Raw genomic sequence first — 19,148 nt, forward strand, 5'->3', positions numbered from 1 at the left:
ATTGAACCAAGTCGTGAAAATGTGGAGGTTTTGACTCAGGATAGGCTGAATTTTCTTCATGCATTCAAAGATTGTTTTGCTGATGCATTGCTAGGAGCATTACCTCCTCAAAGGCCCGAGGATCATCGCATAGATCTACCAGGTAGTTCTCCACCTAACAAACCTGCATATCGTGTGAGTGCCGCACAACAAGAAGAGATCATGAAGCAGGTTAATGAGCTTTTGGAGAAAGGTTTGGTTCCAAAATTTAGCATCTCGAGTGAGATGAAACCTAGCAAGCATGGATTGATTTCTAGCTCCTGTGCGGGTGTCACGATTGTGACGTGTTTATATATCAGATTCTCTCTTCATTGCTGATTACTGTTGCAGATGCAAAGAGTTACTAGCCAAAGGGAACCCCTACCCTCGACTGGTTGCGACTCTTCGTCAAAGGATGTACCTCTTCATCGAATAGCCACATCTCTTCGACGAATGGTTGTATCCCTTAGTGAATGGTTGTGCCTCTACATCGACTGGACACATCCCTTAGCCTAAAAGTTGTACCCTTTCGTCTAGAGTCATGTCCTTTCATCAAAGGACATGCCTCTTCAAATGTGTCTCTTCATCTCCTATATAAGAGACCTATTGTACTCAGTTTAACAACAAGAAGTCAATTCAATCTTGTCTCAAGTGTTCTCTTGAAGGTTCTTGTTCTAAGTTAATTACTTAAGTAGTAATTAGTACACAATATGCAGGATTAACAACATAATCCTCACAGTGGTATCAGAGCAAAATTTTTTCCCGGGCCTACGGTTGTGAGCCTCTCACCCTCTCCGCTCTACTCCCCTACCCGGCGTTGTATGGAAGCAGAAGAAAGATGGAACCTGCATCTACGAGTATGAGGTAACCTCAACCCTCTTTCTCAATTCACATATAGAAGACAACTACACAGATGAGTGTGTGGCGTACCCGGTGAGTATACAGCAATCTCCTGCTGGTAGCCCTTCGTGAGCCTCTTCATCGGGTTGTGCCCCTTCGTGCATGGGTTCGCACCCCTTCACACGAACAATGGCACCAAGAGTTGGCACCTCTTCGCATGGCACCCCTTTGCTGCTGAATTTGGAAGCACCCCCCCTCTCTTCGCCTTGTTTGCTGCCAGCGTGCCGGTTGTGAGCCCCTTAATACTGCCGGTGGCACACAGTCGAAGAGGCGCATCCTTCAGTCCGACGTCAACCAACCCTTCGAAACGGCGCACCTCCTCGCATCCAGTCGGCAACGTGTACAGCCCTTCGAAGCGTCGCAAGTCGGCGAAGCGTCAACTTTATTCAACTTTATTTTTAAAAAAAACTAAACGTTTTGCGTTAAAGGCTTATACACTCAAACCTTTCTAATCCACGTGGCTTCCTACAGCCACGTGAGCAGTCGGGCACCAGCACCCAACGGCCGCCAGTGCAAGGCCCTCCGCCGCCGCCGACCAGCGCACTTTCAAAAAATAATAAAAAAAAACCAAAAACACCCAACAGGCGTGAGTAACCCACCGGGCTTGCGCTGGGCGTGCGCTGGTGTGAACAGCCACCGTGGGCAACTCGGAAACCACCACCCGGCTGTCAGGATGCCGCCTTCTTCTTGCTCGCCTCCCTCAGCATGAAATGAAGGCATTTCAACTACTCTTGAAGCCTTCTCTGGCTACTTTTTCGTCACACTTGATCCATGGTGGTGAGCCAAAGCCTCCTCAAGCTCCGCAACTTCTCGGCGTACAACATCCACAACAGGTTTCTTGTCCTCAGCACAGTTCTGTGGAGACCACCAGACATGAAATAACTTCGTTTGAGCCTCTGCATGCTCATCGCAAACATTCTCAGCATTACAACAGTTATGAGAAAGATCCATCTTTGAATCACTATCAGCAAAAGCCAAAGCAGCAACATGAAGCTTCCAAAGGATCACATCTTGGAAAGAAATCAGCCATATCAAGATGGGCTTACTTAGTGGCACGTGTGTCCGACCCTAGTCAAGTACTCGGTCGTGAGCGTCGCGACGTTGGACAAGTTTCCCCTCGCGAGCAATGCCCTACATTCAAGTCCTTACAAGCTCTTGGTGGCAGTGTTGAAGACTTACTCATTCTCACGTTGTGCAAGAGGATCCTTGAGAGGTCTAAGAGGAGCAAACAACCTCAACCTCCCCCTTCTACATTGGAAGCCTTAATACCTACTGAGAAAGCTGAAGATTCAGAAGATTCTGGTACATGTGTGACAAATACAATGTCCACAACCCCTTTTCTTGCCGTGACCCAGGCAGAAGCACTAGCCTCGTCACCGCCCGTGCAAAACGAAGTCTTTGTCTCTGACCAGATACCTGACGCTGTGGTGAATGATGATTCTTCTTCAAAAATGAAGACTCCAGTCCTTACCTTCAGTGGTGCAAATGAATCTTTGGACATAACTTGTCCCGAGAACAACTTTCTGAGCAAAGAAAAGCATATGGAAGATATTTCTTCTCAACCTACGACAACACTTGAAGACTTTTGTGTTCCAGAAAAATCAGTGGAATCCCTTTCAGACATCCAACAGGTGGTTGCCGCCTCTCAGCCGGAAGCAGATAAATATTCAGTCTTTTCTTGGACAAAGCTCGAAGTTACCAATGATGTTAACAAAAGAGTTCCAGATATGATTCTCATACTTTCGGTAAAGATGAGACAAGTTGCAGATGCAGTTAATATTCAGTTTGGTATGTGCAAGATTGTTATGGTCAACAATAATGCCATGACATGGGATCTAGCAGCTAGAGCTTTGGATGCAGAAGCAATTCAATCATTTCCCTTCTTCCAGAGTCTCAACAACTATCCCTGGGTTTTATTTTAAATGGGAGGGAATGTCACGATTGTGACGTGTTTATATATCAGATTCTCTCTTCATTGCTGATTACTGTTGCAGATGCAAAGAGTTACTAGCCAAAGGGAACCCCTACCCTCGACTGGTTGCGACTCTTCGTCAAAGGATGTACCTCTTCATCGAATAGCCACATCTCTTCGACGAATGGTTGTATCCCTTAGTGAATGGTTGTGCCTCTACATCGACTGGACACATCCCTTAGCCTAAAAGTTGTACCCTTTCGTCTAGAGTCATGTCCTTTCATCAAAGGACATGCCTCTTCAAATGTGTCTCTTCATCTCCTATATAAGAGACCTATTGTACTCAGTTTAACAACAAGAAGTCAATTCAATCTTGTCTCAAGTGTTCTCTTGAAGGTTCTTGTTCTAAGTTAATTACTTAAGTAGTAATTAGTACACAATATGCAGGATTAACAACATAATCCTCACAGCGGGCAGGTGAGAAATAGTCATCCATAGCCTCAATCCAAACTCACATATCCCTTTCAATTTTTGAGCCTGCCCTATTCAATGAGGGAGGCTGCATTTGTTTGAGAAAGAGCTTCTTCTCTTGTGTGTCTGTGTATAATGCATTGGGAGTAAGGAGTTCCTCACCTTATTGCTCTCCCGTGCTTCTTGTTCAAAAGAAAGATGGGTCATTCTGCATGTGTGGCTTATAGAGCTCTAAATAAGCTGACCATCAAGAATAGATTTCCGATCCCGCGTATTGATGACATTTTGGATAAGCTTGATGGCTCGGCTTGTTTCAGCCGTATTGATTTGAAGAGTGGTTACTCGTATCGCCAGATACGAGTGGTGCAGGATGTCCACAAAACTGCATTCAGGACAGCTTTTGGGTTGTATGAATTTTTGGTGATGCCTTTTGGTCTCACCAATGCCCCAACCTTATTCAATCGTATGATGGATAGGATATTCCGACCCCATCGAAAATTCAGAGATGTATTCTTTGATGACATCTTGGTTTTCTCCAAGAATGAGCAGGAGCATAGGACTCATTTGGCCACAGTGTTTGAAGAGTTGCGGAAGCATAAACTCTTCATTAATGCCAAGTAAAGTGAGTTCTTTCTTTCAGAGATACACTATTTGGGTCACATTGTATCCAAGGATGGTGTAAGAATGGATCCTGCCAAGATTGAAACCATTCAGAATTGGCCAGAGTTGCAAAATGTACATCAAGTACATAGTTTTCTGGGTTTATGTTCATATTACAGGCGCTTCATAAGGCATTTTGCTATGATTGCCACCCCTCTACATGATCTCACGAAGAAGAAAGCCACTTCTAAATGGACCCCAAAGGAGCACGATGCCTCCTTGCAACTCAAGAATGCTATCATATGTGGACCCGTATTGATTGTTCACGACTTGCAAAGGTCATTTATAACCGCGCTCTCAGAGCTTCTGAGAACCAGTGGTTAGACTCACCAGGGAATTTGGGAGCAAAGCTCATTGGGGAGAACCAAGCCACGTTCCCTCCGCAGTGTACTCCTTGGCCTACGTTAGTACGGGCATGCCTGTTGGTGCACGGTCCCGGAAGACCAGTGAAAGGCACATGTACACCTAGTGAAGGTGGGAATGAGCCTGTGATTTCGGGCTTCTCCGACCAACACCTCTTCATCGACTTGAACCAGTTTTATTTGGTTGTTTTTCACTCTCTTGTGGAGAAATCTGGCCTGTCAGGCCCGTTACACTTGTACCAATATAAATACTCCAAGAAATACAAAAAGTATTGAGGGGGGGGGCGGCCCTTTCCGGCCCCAGTGCTGGTGTCATTTGTATTTTCAGTATTTCCAGTATTTGTGCAGAGAGCTACCCGGGATTATTTCAAATCTATGATCTTCTAGACGAGATTAGGTAAGCCAGGAGGTAAGTCGTCCATAAAGCAGTTAGAGAACTTAGAGCTGAAAGGGTCATGAGACACATTTGATTTAGAGTCATCCTGAGCACTAAGCTGGTTGCTGATATTGTTTCCATTGTTTAATAACAGTTAAATTAAGTGTTCTAAATATGTGTATATTGTCTTCCGATCTGTAGGCCTCCTGTAGGGAGCGGTCACATGGAGAGTTCAACATGCTTGACGATCCTAAGGATTGCACTGGTGGATGCCCTAACCCGACAGTCTCTGGCCTCGGCTTTCACATTCATGTTGGAAATCAAGGTCTTACCTATGTGTGAACCCACTCCTAGAGTGAGGAAGTATGTGTGTGTGTGTTTGTGTGTGTGAACCGCCTCTTAGGGTATCAAATAATATCTAGGTATTTGTGTGTGAGTGGCACAAGCATTGATGTTAGGAGGCAAGCTTGGTAACCTATAAAGGTAACTTGCACTTTCATTGAAATAATCAAGCGTCACATCAATTTGAGTCATGTACTTCACCTCTCTCTAGTATTGAACTTATCTTCTGTCTCTCCCTTTCTCTATTATGTGCAATGCAACAACCAAAGCCATGTGCATCTTCCAACCACCATAGCAGGGCTGAAACCCTACATTTGGTATCAGAATAACTGGCTGTGAAACTAGAGCCATGTTATTCATCATTGACAAGGAAAACTAGCATGGCTTCTTGCCATGAGGAAAGTCCACTAGATCCCATGTGCTATTTTTTTGGATAGCATTGATTTCGCGTTGGATGGCTTCTTGCCAATGCTCATCCTCTTGAGCCTCTTCAAAAGAGCATATATGACTCATCTATGTCATAAAGACTACCTATCCATATATGACTCATCTATGTCATAAAGACTACCTATGCAGGCCACATAGCATTTTTGGATCTAGTCAGTATCCTGCTATGAAGAGAAGCTAAGAGTTTACTCTCCTGCATAGTACGGACTAGCCAACGAGGCACTATTCTAGCCTCTTCCAAAGCTGTCCGCTCTTCGTGAATTGCTGCTTCCTCTATGTCATGATCTGCAATAGGCTGATTTCCATTAGGCATTTCTAGTGGCTGGTCTCTTGGTCTGCTCTGACATCTATGCCCAATGGGAGTAATCCCTCAAACATATCCTGTGAGCCATTTTGGAAATGTCTACTAAATTTAGCCAGTGGTTATGCTGAATTTTCAGCAAATACAACATCTCTACTCTCAAAGATCATTTGACTGCATGGATTGTAGAGTCGGTATCCCTTGCTCTACCACTGTTGTAGACCACAAATATGCATTTCACTGCCTTGTCATCCAACTTGCCTCTTAGCTATGGAGGCACATGAGCATATGCAAGGCAACCAAAAGTCCTAAAGTAGTCAACCTTAGGCTTTCTGTCATACCAGGACTCAAATGGAGTAATGGTTTTTAAAGCTTTGGGGGGCACCTGTTCAAAGATGTGACACTCGATTGATTATTTCAATGAAAGTACAGGTACCTTTACAAAGATTGCCTCCCGACATCACTGCTTATGTCACTCACACACAAATATATAGATATTATTTGATACCCCTCTAAGAGGTGGTTCACACACAAAAACACACACATACTTCCTCACTCTAGGAGTGGGTTCACACACAAGTAAAACCTTGATTCCCAACAATCCCCCCCTCAAGGGATTACCTCATATTGTGTCAAGGTACAAAGTGGGTTTATAAAGTCAAGAGAAAGTCTAATGATACCATTGATATGTACAAGGCCAGACTTGTTGCCAAAGTTATGCGCAACAGAAAGGCATAGATTATGATAAGACTTTTGCACCTGCTTCACGGTTGTCTACTATCAGATGTGTTGTTGCTTTGCCAGCCCATCATGGATGGAAGATGCATAAGGACATTAAGACAACCTTTCTATATGGGGACTTTTAGTAAGACGTTTATGATTCAACCCATTGGTTTTGTGGTGCCTAGCCAAGAAAAGTATAAAAGCTCCAAAATGCTCTTTATGGTCTCAAACAAGCTCCCAGAGCTCGGTATGAGAAGATACACTCTTATTTGGCCAGTCAAGGTTTCAGAAACAGTCCAACCGAGAGCACCCTCTATGTTAAATAGGATCATGGGGTTCCCTTTGAGAACGATGACCAGATACAGTTGCTCATGCTAATGTCATATTTCCCTACGCCAACAAGCAACTGCTATCTGGTTAAATAAAGCATATATTCTCCCCACTTTGTACAGAGGCAAAATTACTCTGTTTTTTGGGTTTTCCCACCCCTAAAAAGGGGGGGCAAAATAGGAGGGAAGAAAAAGGAAGACGTGGGAGGGACAGGGGCGGGGGGGGGGCGGGAGGGGAGCAGTCATAGAACAAGTCTCTAGCATGGGTGATGAGCTAAGCAGTTGTAGAACAAGTCTCTAGTGGCTAGGAGATAAATTGGTAGAAATATAGGTGCACCATTAAGCTAAGTTGTATTGGTGGAGGAGGAAGAAGATTGGTTAGGTATTGAAAAAAGGCACAGTGCTTCTCAATTAACTAAGAATGTTGCTACTAAGATGCCAATTTATAGGTCTGTCCATGACTACAATCAACAAAGAATTAATTCCTGGGCCAGTGGGCAGGCAACCAATCTTGCCGGCCATGATAACCTATCAAAGAAATTTACCTGTCAAAAAAGCAGTGTGAAAGTCGCTTGCTGCAATATGGACAATGTCTTTCTTTGAAAAGAACTCAACCAAAGTTGGATGGTCTCGATCAGATTCATCCCCTAGACCAAGTTGGCCAAGGTCTCCTCTACCCCAGGAAAAAACTGCAAACCAGTACAAACGTAACTTTGAATCATCCAAGAATTTACATAAAAGCAGTAAACGTGACAAAGGCATTCAGTGTTGCCTTTAGTGCTCTCCGTTCTCCTTTTTCTTAACCAGCAATTAGAAATAAGCATGCAAATACAAAGATTTATCCCAAGCCAGAGCCCAGTTTTATCCCACTTACGTATTCATATATTTACCTAATTATATTTATATTTATATATCTCTCCCACCCACACACACTCTCTCTTCAAATAAAAGGCTAAATGTCATGAAAGGAAAAAAACAGTTTCGCATTCAAAAATACGCTTGGTACATAATTTAAAATGTTATATTTATTTGAAGGCAAAGAGCTGAGCACCCTCGTATCAAAGCTTCTTTATTCAACTAGTACAACAATGATAACGCGTAGAGAAAGAATGAGATGTAGATTACAGCTCGACCCTAGCATTGACATTTAGCCCAGCTTAAGTTGAGTAGAGCTAACTATTTCCAGTCGGCTCCCATCAATTTCAAATGGAATAATGAAAAGGCATCGCATTTGACCTTTCATCAGCAGCACAGCATGTATGGTAAAGGGTCACAAGTCACATAGGACCTACTTTCAAGCTCTAAGTTTACATAAGACCAAAGATATTTTAAGATTCAGCTTGGCCTTGACCCTTCCTTAGGTTCACGTTGGAGATAACAAGATATACAAGAGATAGCCCCCAAATGACTGTAGGCCCTAACGGTATGTATCACTAGACATGACTTCGACAACCCATGGTCGGTCTTGCTTGATTTCGACAAACGTAGACCCAGAAAACAGCACAAAGGAAAAAGTGAAAATAAAAGCAAATGAGGAAAAAGCAAGGTCATTATAAAAAGCTCATTATTATTATGATGAGAGTTATTTCTCAGCATCAGATGGCCGAGGTTGCATATGACCGGTCTCTCCTAGTGCTGTGTTCAAGTTTATTGCACACATGTTCACACACTGTGTTTTGATTCTTTTATTGTTTTGCTGTTTGAATTGTATGAGTAAACAACTTGAACGCGTGGCCTAATACAGTTGTATCAGAGCTTTGGTTTACTCACATGAGCAAAAACAAATCCTCACCCGGGAGATTGATTGATTGTTGGCTTCAGCATTATAATGTCAGCACCAAACTTTTTGGTTGCTTGCTTGCTTTTTCGTAGAGTGTCTAAATGATTGAGCGTAGACTCTGGAATTTAGCCTGCATGCCTAACTTGGTTTTCCAGACAATCCACATGATTATTACGAAGCCCTTCACCGACGCAAGTGGAAAAAAAAAACTATCTTTGTCTGAGAAGAGCACATTAGCAAATATGATATCTTATGTGAATGGATGTATGACATGGAATTGGGATATGACGCAGATACGGTTCCTTATATATGGATACATTTCATGTAATATATCGATATATCAGCACATTTGGTGTTTTGCCACATGGGTATAAGATATATTATACAGGGCCAGAGATCTATCAAAGTATGCTTTCTGCCTACATGGATTCGTCAGATGGTACGTTTCCTTAGTGGATATGGTTCTTTTATGTTGGAATGGAACCTCACCCTTTCGTCTCTAGCTGACACGTGTACAAGGGAAAATCCCATAACCTTGCCCAAGGTCTAAAACCTCCTTAGTATGTAGAGTAAAATCCCTTGGGGCCTCTCTCATTTCTCCAACACACCTGTGGTGTGAGTCGCTTCCAGGGAGGGAGAGGCACCCTGGCCAACCTGTGTAACCTTGCGCAACGTCTAAAACCTCCTTAGTATATAGGGTAAAATCCCTTGGGGCCTCTCTCATCCCTCCAACACACCTTTGGTGTGCGTCTCCCTTGGGGCCTCTCTCATCCCTCCAGCACACCTTTGGTGTGAGTCGGCTCACGGGGATACGAGGGTGTGAGTCGTCTCACGGGGATACAAGGGAGGGAGAGGCACCCCGGCCTCAGGTTGGCCACCGTGTTCTCATGTTGCTGATTTGATGCTGTTGAGCTTATCCTCTGTGTCATGACCTTATCTTCTTATATATTAGAGACACGTATTTCTATATCAATGGATACGATCCTCGCATGTGGATATATTTATATACATCGGTCTACTTGAATATAGTTAGTTGATTTCATCTAGAGCGATAACCCGAGTTTTTAGTTTATTTTCTCTCTTATGGAAAAGCTAGTCAAAGCTAATACCATTGTTGAGGAGGTTTAGCCTCAAAGATTGATGGGGGTGTTTTTCTTTCCTTCTTTCTACCCATTTTGATCATCTTATTATTGTACCCAAAAAAAAATCTGTATTATTTTTGTTATTTTGAAAAGAAAAAGAAAAACCCATCTCCCCAAAATTGAACCCCCATCTAAATACTTGACTGCCCTCCTCCTTGCTCGGCCCCCCAATCTATTTCCTGTTTCCTCTTACATCCCTAACTGGGCTAGGACCAATGCTAACTGGGGTCACAATAACCCGGTGTTAAGGGGATTGGTAACCCACGGTTAGGCTGCCCAAGAGGCTAAGGGCTAGGGCTAGCAAGGATGAGGTCTAGATTGGCTTAGCACCGGAGGCTAATAATGGCTAAAGGCATCGCCCGAGAGGCTAAGGGCTAGCAAGGATGAGGTCTAGATTGGCTTAGCACCGGAGGCTAATAATGGCTAAATAAAGGCATCGCCCGAGAGGCTAAGGGCTAGCAAGGATGAGGTCTAGATTGGCTTAAAGTCAATAACAAGCTCACCGGAGGCTAATAATGGCTAAAGACGTAATAATAAAAGGGGTGGGCGATGATAGCCTGGTTACTATATAAGTGAGGCTAATAATGGCTAAAGGCATCGAAGGGCTAGCAAGGATGAGGTCTAAATTGGCTTAGAGTCAATAAAAAGCTCACTGGAGGCTAATAATGGCTAAAGGCGTAATAATAAAAGGGGTGGGCAATAATAGCCTGGTTACTATATAAGTGAGTCTGGGCTCACTTATGATGATTCTAGGGTATCCACTAAGTAGAGAAGTCTACCAAGGCATGCAGGACCTCAAGGCCAGAGTTGTTGCAGGCAAGCAGGCGGTCTGGTGGTAAGGGACACTAGAGTATGCTGTCGGGGCTTGGCTGACTCACAGCAATCTGACCTCGGGCTCGGGGGTATGTGTTCTTAACATTGGTATCATAGCCAAACCTGCTGGTCCAAAGCATGAGGAATTCCCAAAGGAGGAAAGGAGAAAATCCATCTCAAGGATTCAGGCCAAGGGGCTGCTTTTGGTCTTCCAAGGTATGAGGTGGTATGTAACACCAAGGACGAAGGACAGGAAGAAGCCTTGCATGAAAGGAGAAGATCGCATGGCTGGGTGTGCGTAGAGCAGTGTTTGCACTACTGCGTATCCATGAGAGAGGAGTGAAGAACACCTGAAGTTTGGAGCTTTTGCTGTGTTTTGATGGGTGCTTCTTATAAAAGAGCGAGCTTGTGATGACCTGGCATTACCAACAGGTTGAACTGCAACTGTTTCTTGTATGAAATCATGAGACTTCAAAATGCAATTAAACTCAATAGGACCTTGTCGCGGACCTTGAAGACCCGCAACCTGCATGGGTTGGTACCAAGGCACGGGAAATTGGAATCTCCGATACCTTTCCCATATGGTTCTGAGACCATGAAGAAGTATTAGCCTCATCAAACAGCACCGGCTGCTTTCCAGTGCAATATCAGTTCAGGATGAAATCCCTCTCTTCGATGTGCAGACGTCACCTGCACTTCCACGTTCTGAGTTTCTATGTCTCCTTAACTTTTTAATTGAGGCAAACATGTCACTCAGTTCTCTTTGACATTTAGCTTCTATGTATTGGCGCTACGCTATGTGGCTTTCTGAGTTGTCAGTTAACATTTGAAAATGGATAATGGCACTACAAGCTTGACTGGAATTTGAAAAGGCACTCTACATAACAGCACAACCACGGCAAAGCACGGGATGAGCAATTGCGACAACTCTTCATATCACAGTGCGCTTTTACTGCAAATTTCAACGAGCACATCGCCAAACCATTTGGTTTTCAACAATAATCGATGCAAGGGTACAGAATCTGAAGAGTAGAAGAGCACGAGAGAGAGAAAGAGAGAGAACCTAGCGGGGGTGTCGTCGCTGCCTCGCCCTGCTCCTGCCGATCGTGGGGGGGCGCCATGGCTCGGATCTAATGTCGATCTCTCTCTTCACGGGCGCGCGCTAAGGTCGACGTTCATTTTCATGGATTGCTTAGTCAAAGCACCCACTATGGTTGGTTTTTCAATATCGTAACTCTTAGATCTCTAGCACAAGACACATATTTCAGCTAAAAAGATATGATAATAAGATGGTCTTACACGTTGCAATATTAATTAATACCCGTCAAGCAAAGAGTATTTTTATATAATGCTATGGAATAAGTTACACTTCAATAATTATACGTGTCACCACTTATACTTGAGAAAGATCGTGTTTAGTGTTTTTCCAATCTAGTATTTGTGATGATAACCCACAAAAGGGCAATGGCTCTCTCCATGGTGCCAGTGCCAATGACATCCTATATTTCTAATGTTAACCCACAAAAGGGCAATGGCTCTCTCTGCATGGTGCCATCCTATATTGACAATACATACTAATTTGAATAACCTCATATTGGATCTAAGTTTCTCCCTCTAAAACTATTATTTCAAAAAGGTAATCATATTTTTTGGAAAATTCTCAAGTCTTCCTTTTATTATATTTGGATCAATTTTATGGTGTTCTTCATTTTTTATTTTCAGTAGATGCAAAAATAAAAAATAAATGACTATTGCAAACCAATCATTATAATTGATGGGGGCAAGTGCTTCCCACTTATGCTTAAAGGCAAGTACTACACGTCCATGTCAACTTATGCTTAAAGGCAAGTGCTTCCCACTTATGCTTAAAGGCAAGTGCTTCCCACTTATGCTTAAAGGCAAGTACTACGCATCCATGTCAACAGTTTGACCAAGTTTGATCGGCAACATTCCTCTATTTTAATCCCTTTGACCAGTCACATTTAGCCAAGTTAATGGTGCTGGGATTAAGAGCTCTTTGGTTTGTCGAGAAGCTAATGCCTTATACTACACACCCACATGCTCAAATCTTAAATTTACCTTGTTGGTTTTGACTGGACCCACTTTTTACCTTGTAATGAGACTCGCTGGTTGGAGATGCAAACAGAGCACTTGAGGGCTCCAAGCGTAGCCCTTGGAGAGTAGCATAAGGCTATGTAAACCACCTTTTGGACTAAATTAGGGTTTTATGCAGTAGAAATTGTTAAAATTGTCTTCACTTGCTTTCCACTCCTTCCACTTGCATTGTCTCCACTTGCTGGCTCCCATAGTTAAGGAAGCTCCTTAACTATGTAAAAATGTAAAAAATTTAGTGTGTCACACAAGTTGCTTGAGCCCGAAGATGAAATTCTACTCATCACTCATGTCCATCTAGCACACTCAAATGTGCTCAAAATGTTGTACTATCTTCCTAAAGTTGATAGTCATGGCATCCAAGATGTCTCTACCTAATGGCCTTTCACAATGGAAGAAAGTGTTATCTCTTCCCAATCCTTTCTTATTTTTGTTGCATTCTACTCATCACTCATGTCCATCTAACACACTCAAATGTGCTCAAAAAGTTATACTATCTTCCCAAAGTTGATAGTTATGGCATCCAAGATGTCCGCTTAGTGACACTGAGTCCGATCCAGCATATGTGTTATGGCTATCTGATGATGAACTTTTATGATTATTTTGAAGAATTTTTTAGGTTCAAGAGGAAGCAAGGCGATGAAGAGGAATCAATATTACAAGTACAAGTCTACAAGAAGACCGACTTCACAACCATACAATTAACCATGTATATTCTAAACTCATTCTCAAATGTTGCTATTGTTTTCAATCTTATTTATATTTTTTTAATTCAATGTTGCTTGAGTGCTTGCTTGTGTTTCTTTTGAAATTGGTCCAACTTTCTTCTAGTTATTACTTAGATGACCTTTAAGGCTAAATCCTTCCTTTGGAATTAGTCCTAGTTCAATATTTACTTAGAGACCTTAAAGTATGCTCTTGGAGTATGATCTCTTTCATCTTCTTCTTCTTCTTCAATCACTTCCAACGTTACTACCTTGGAAGTGGACGGCCGATTGGGGAACATCTCTTTTTGACTTCCCCTATTCTGGGGCGGAGGTCTTGCATTACTTTGGATTGAAACTGTGGGTTGGTTTAGAGGGGCTACCTCTGGGATTTCTCTGATTTTGGCGGAAAGAAACCTGATAACTCTGGAAGGAAGGAGCTGGAGTCTAGAACTTTAAAGTCTTCAACATAACAACCATCAGGGTTAAACCGAACCTGTAAACCCTGCTCAATCATCTGGCCAACTGAAACCAGATTCTTTGTTATGTTTGGAACGTGAAGTACATCTACAAGGTACTTCACTTTGCCATCCTGCATAGACAATGGCACATCTCCAACATGGGCAATTGGATGAGCAGTGTCATCCCCTGTTTCTACAAAACCTGCATAGACAATGGCACATCTCCAACATGGGCAATTGGATGAGCAGTGTCATCCCCTGTTTCTACAAAACCTGGTCTTTCCGGGTTTTTCATCTCCTTGAACCACTCCCCATGACTTGTCATGTGGTTTGAAGCACCTGAATCCACATACCACACATCATTTTTTTTGTGCTGCTCTGCAGCATTTTCAGACATGGCATTCACGAGATGCTGCATAACAAACAACCTTTCAGCAATTGAGAATAGGCAGGAAGAAAAGGAGTTGGAAGAGTTATCTCCTTCTTCCATTGAGAGTAAGAGAGTGTAGAGATGCACGAGAGAGAGAGAGAGAGAGAGAGAGAGAGAGAGAGAGAGAGAGAGAGAGAGAGGACATGCAAATCAGGAAGAAGCAAGATGTACTCACCAGTCAAGAAATAGGGGAAGCCAAAAAATGAGCAAACCAGAGTTCACGTTTTGGCTCTATTATTTTTCCAGTGTCCGAATATGCATCGGACATTTCATCGGGGGTTTAGTTGTTAAAAGCTTCGATATATATGTTAGTAAAAGGGTCGGTATATGTGTCCAAGTATATGTCTTCCAACTCCTCTTCTTCTTGCTTATAATGACGTGCTTCCTTCTCTCCATCCTTATCTTCTTCATCTTCTTTGTCACTAAAGTTTAACTCTAGATCCCTCCTTGTTTGGATCACCTTGCTCATTCTCAAGATCCTCATCTCTTAACTCTTTGGTCTCACCATCTTTCTTTTTAACTTTCTACTTTCCTCTAGTACTAACTTCTGCCGATCTTCTCATTTTTTAGAGTAGCTAGTTTAGCACTTGTATGTTGTACTTAGACAGTCATATTATTGACTGAATGTAGTAGGCAAACACATAATGAAGTCCATAAATATATGTTCCTAAGTATCATTGGTGTGAGAAGTCCTTGGGTCTTACCATTGTAGCTCTTGATTTTCTAATAACGAGAAGCTTCAATCACAAGCTTTGCTACATCTTGTTTAAGATAAGGCTGAAAGAATTCTCTAGAGACTAATTGTAAAGGTACAGAAACACCTCTATGACCCATGTATGGGAGTTGATGCATTTAGATGTTGTGGACACTAGGATGTCTATATACAGCATCTGCCACAATAATTTCCTTACCTAGTTAATATTGGATCATGGGTTAGAAACTTTGGATAAATGAAGCCTATTTGAGTGGTTGGAAACTTTGTATAAGTTTTGATATGTCTATCAAAGATTAAGGGCTAATGCTCTTTTAGTATATTTTGAAAAGAATTGAGTTCCTGTTAAGTATTATTTCCAAAGTGTCAGAGCATGTACAATAACAACAAATAATTCCTTATATGTACTATAATTTGTCTCTACTATTTAAACTTACAAATTTAAGGATCAGTGCGTCAATTAAAGCTTTCTAAAGTTCACAAAAGGAATGGTTTATTACGTGGTTTGGGCCAAGTAATAATACTTTCGATCTTTTTAGGGTCCACGCGAATATATCACTTTTAGATACAATGTATCCTAAGTAATTTCTTCTTGAAAGAAACTTCTCTTATCATGGTTAACATAGAGTTGATTCTCTCAAAGAAGTGAGAACACTTGTTTCAAATGTTGTTCGTGTTCACAAAATGATTCTTACTAAAAACCAATATATCATCAAAAAACACTCCAATAAATTTTTGATGCTTTAAGAATATTCTATTCATCATTTTGTTGAAAGTAGCCAGATCATAATCAAACCGTTAAAAAACCAAATGGTATAATGAAAAACTCATAGTGGCTAGTTTGGGTTCTAAAGACAGTCTTGAAAATGTCTCCATATGTTCGGATTTGATAGTAACCAAATTTTAGGTTGATATTTCTAAAGACTTGTCCTCTCTTGAGCTTGTCTAGCAGATCATCTACTCGAGGTATCATATATTGGTTCTTAAAAGTTATCTTATTTAAAGCATGATAATTGATACACATTTGATATGTCATGTTCTTCTTTTTGTCAAGAAGAGATGGAGTACCAAATGGATAATTGTTGGGTCCGATCAATTTTTTTCTCTAAATCTCTTTATGCTCAAGTATGTTAACTCAATAAGGAGCTTTACATGGCAGAGAGTTTCAAGGAAATATCTCAATTTTATGGTCTACAGGGCAAGACTTAGGTAAACCAAGAGGTATATCATCCGTAAAAAGTAGTTAGAGAACTTAAAAATAAAAGGATCACGAGACACATTTGGTTTGGTGCCAACCTTCGACACTAAGCTAATTAATAAGAACCAAGAAATTCTTCTCCTTATCTCTTATGCTCTCTTAGCTTGGGTATGGGGAGTTAAGAGAGAGGGCCTTATCTCTTATGCTCTCTTAGCTTGGGTATGGGGAGTTAAGAGAGAGGGCCTAATTCACTTTTGTCTACACTTAAGGAAAATTGCTTTATCATCTTTCATTAATCACATTGTATGAGTGTTATAAATAATTTGAGGGTTATGTTCATGTCTCCAATATACCCTAATGGTAGGCTTAAGATCGGCAATAAATTTATTTCTTTGCTCTCTTTCTTTGACCTTCTTGATCACTTTGAACTTGTAATAAAATATCCGATAATTTGTCAATGTATAACTAGCTGCACATTTTCTTCCTCCACTTGCTGTAGAGAAGAGGTAGAAAATGTTTCTTCAAAAGCTTATAGATTTCTTTCCAAGTACTATTAATGCTTGCCCTGTCACATTCCACCATAAAGAAACGCTTTCAATCAAATGATTGTAAGCACATTTAACCTTGTCTTTTTTCAAGAATCTTTTACCTAAAAAGTAAATATCTAGTTGCTGAAGCCAAGTAATAAGTGCACGAGAGTCTTTCCTCTCATCATAATTCTAGAAAGTAAATGCATTTTGGCTAACTCGCAAGCCTTTTTGAGAACACTGGACATTTAACATAGCCTCTAAACAGTGCATCGAGAACATGGTCACTTTTGTCTTCATCAAAATCGAAAAATCACATTTACGCTTAGAACCTTTGATACAACGTTCCAACTTGTACCTACAATTATGCTCAAGTACTATTTACCTTTGAAGTGCAAAAAATTGCTCTTGCATTGTGGGTAGTCTAGGTAAATCAGCCATTTTCTATAAGCGGATAAATAAATGAAATGAAGAAAGTGAAGTAAATATTTTACTAGTAAAGTCGAACTCAAGTCGCTTCAAATAACTTTTTCAATGATTGAGTATAGGGGATGGATTGTGACCATTGATTACATAATCAGTTAAGGAAGAGGAACCGCTACACTTGATCTTCCTCGCGAGACGGGTACTGTACTTTTGGTAGATAAAGGAAATGCAAAGTTTTCAATGTCTATTTTGAGAATGTATTTTAAAATAAAGGCAATGAAAAGCTTTCAATATCTATTTTGAGAATGTATTTTAAGCCCTCTTAAAATATTATTCTACCCTCTTAGATAATTCGGGGGCGCCTTGTTTGTCTTTGCATCATGCCAAATTATGTTAATATCGTGGGGGTAATGCATTTATAAAACTTTCAAGACATGAGGTTATTTCTACCTATACTCAATCATGAGGTTATTTTTACCTGAGGATGACTCTATGGTACTTATGGGGGGAGGTTACATAAAACTTTCAAGACATGAGGTTAGTTTCAATGTAAATTTTTGCTTCAAAACAACCAATAATTATGGATTGGCAATTGGTTATTACAATGAGGGTAGCCACAGATGGTCATAGGGATAGATGGGCCAAAGAGGTCCACATTCCCTAAAACATTGTGCTGTGATTCATTTCGGTGTTAACCAAGGTTGGCCGTGTAGCTAGATAGTCTTTCTAGGGGAACTCTAGCTTAAAGGAGTATGTTCGGGTGTTAACCCATGTAGCTAAGTGTTCTTTCTAGGGGAACTCTAGCTCAAGACGGGCATGTTTGGTGTCAACCAAGACTCGGGCCATGTCGCTAGATATCTTTCTAGGGGAACAACTCTTGCTCAAGATGAGCATGTTTCATTGTTTTATTTGTTTCTACTGAATCATAAAGGTCGGTCATGTGTACAAAAACATGTACACTTGTGTGCTTTTGACCTCTTTGGTGCTTTTATTATAAAGTAATCATCTTGAGGCATGCCTTGCATTTTTCATTGGCTAATTCTTGTTCTCCTATTTTTTATTGAGTATTTTATAGGGCATGTCTTGGGTAAGAGGTCCATAGTAGCATTTTAGCTTGCTACCATTGTTCATCTCAGCTCCATCTAGGGTCTCTATCTTCACTACACCTTGAGGGGCGATTTGTGCGACTTGGTAGGGACCTTGACCTTTGTACTTAAGTTTTTGTTTGGTGTTCTTGACACTATACATGAATACCATGTCCCCTTCCTTCATGTATTTGTCTTGTAGTTGGTCGTCAAACCACTGCTTGAGCCGTAGTTTTTCAACCATCAATCCCATATACATGGATTGCAATCTTTGCTCACTCAGTTGGTTTAGGGTAAATAACCTCTCTATGAAGGGGTTTCCTTTAATTTTATGTCTCACTACAATACAAAGGCTTGGAACCAAGTGTAACACTGCCATGATGATTGTGTTAATTCTAAATGCAAGCTAGAAAGGTGCACCACCTTGTAGGTGGTGCGATAGGCCCATGGAGTACAGTGTAATTTTTGCTCCTAATCACTTCTGGTCTACCATCTTGGTGAGAATGATACATAATGTTTTATTGGTTCTCTTGACTTGGCCACAGTCCCTTGTGGGTGGTAAGGTGGTGACTCTTTGTGCATCACAAGAAATTCTTTGAGTAGAACTCCAGTACTTTGTTTATAAAATGCATACCATGATTGTTCACTATTTCTAGTGGGTAACCAAAACTGGTAAACAAATTTTCATAAAAGAACTTAGTTGTAGATCTCGTGCGAGCTTTTGGTGTAGATTGACCTTGCCCACTTGGTGAAGTAGTCGATCACAATTATGATAAAGCATGCTTGGGTTCCCTTAAATGACTGTGGTAATGGGATAACACATAAAATCTAAGATGTATATTTCAAACGATTATTCCAAGATTATGAGGGTTAGGGTCATTCAATACTTCTCTTGAACCATGGTGAACCTTTGGCAT

At 41.3% G+C, this 19,148-nt stretch overlaps 1 protein-coding gene across 6 annotated transcripts in view; it reads right to left on the reverse strand.

Annotated features, from left to right (window-relative positions):
• Window positions 1–11,862, reverse strand: part of LOC147609091 (uncharacterized) — a 220,507-nt gene extending 208,645 nt beyond the window's left edge. For all 6 annotated transcript variants that reach the window (XM_086788806.1, XM_086788804.1, XM_086788802.1 and 3 more), the window contains exons 1-2: window positions 11,640–11,862; window positions 7,387–7,530 (exon numbers count right to left, since the gene is read on the reverse strand). In XM_086788806.1, the coding sequence (XP_086644932.1) occupies window positions 7,387–7,530; window positions 11,640–11,697 (202 nt within the window). In that variant the 5' untranslated portion in view covers window positions 11,698–11,862. The remainder of the gene's footprint in view (window positions 1–7,386; window positions 7,531–11,639) is intronic.
• Window positions 11,863–19,148: the final 7,286 nt, after the last annotated feature.

This window comes from Cibotium barometz, chromosome 52 (assembly GCF_041138505.1).
Source record: "Cibotium barometz isolate CiBa-2024 chromosome 52, ASM4113850v1, whole genome shotgun sequence".
NCBI lineage: Eukaryota > Viridiplantae > Streptophyta > Polypodiopsida > Cyatheales > Cibotiaceae > Cibotium > Cibotium barometz.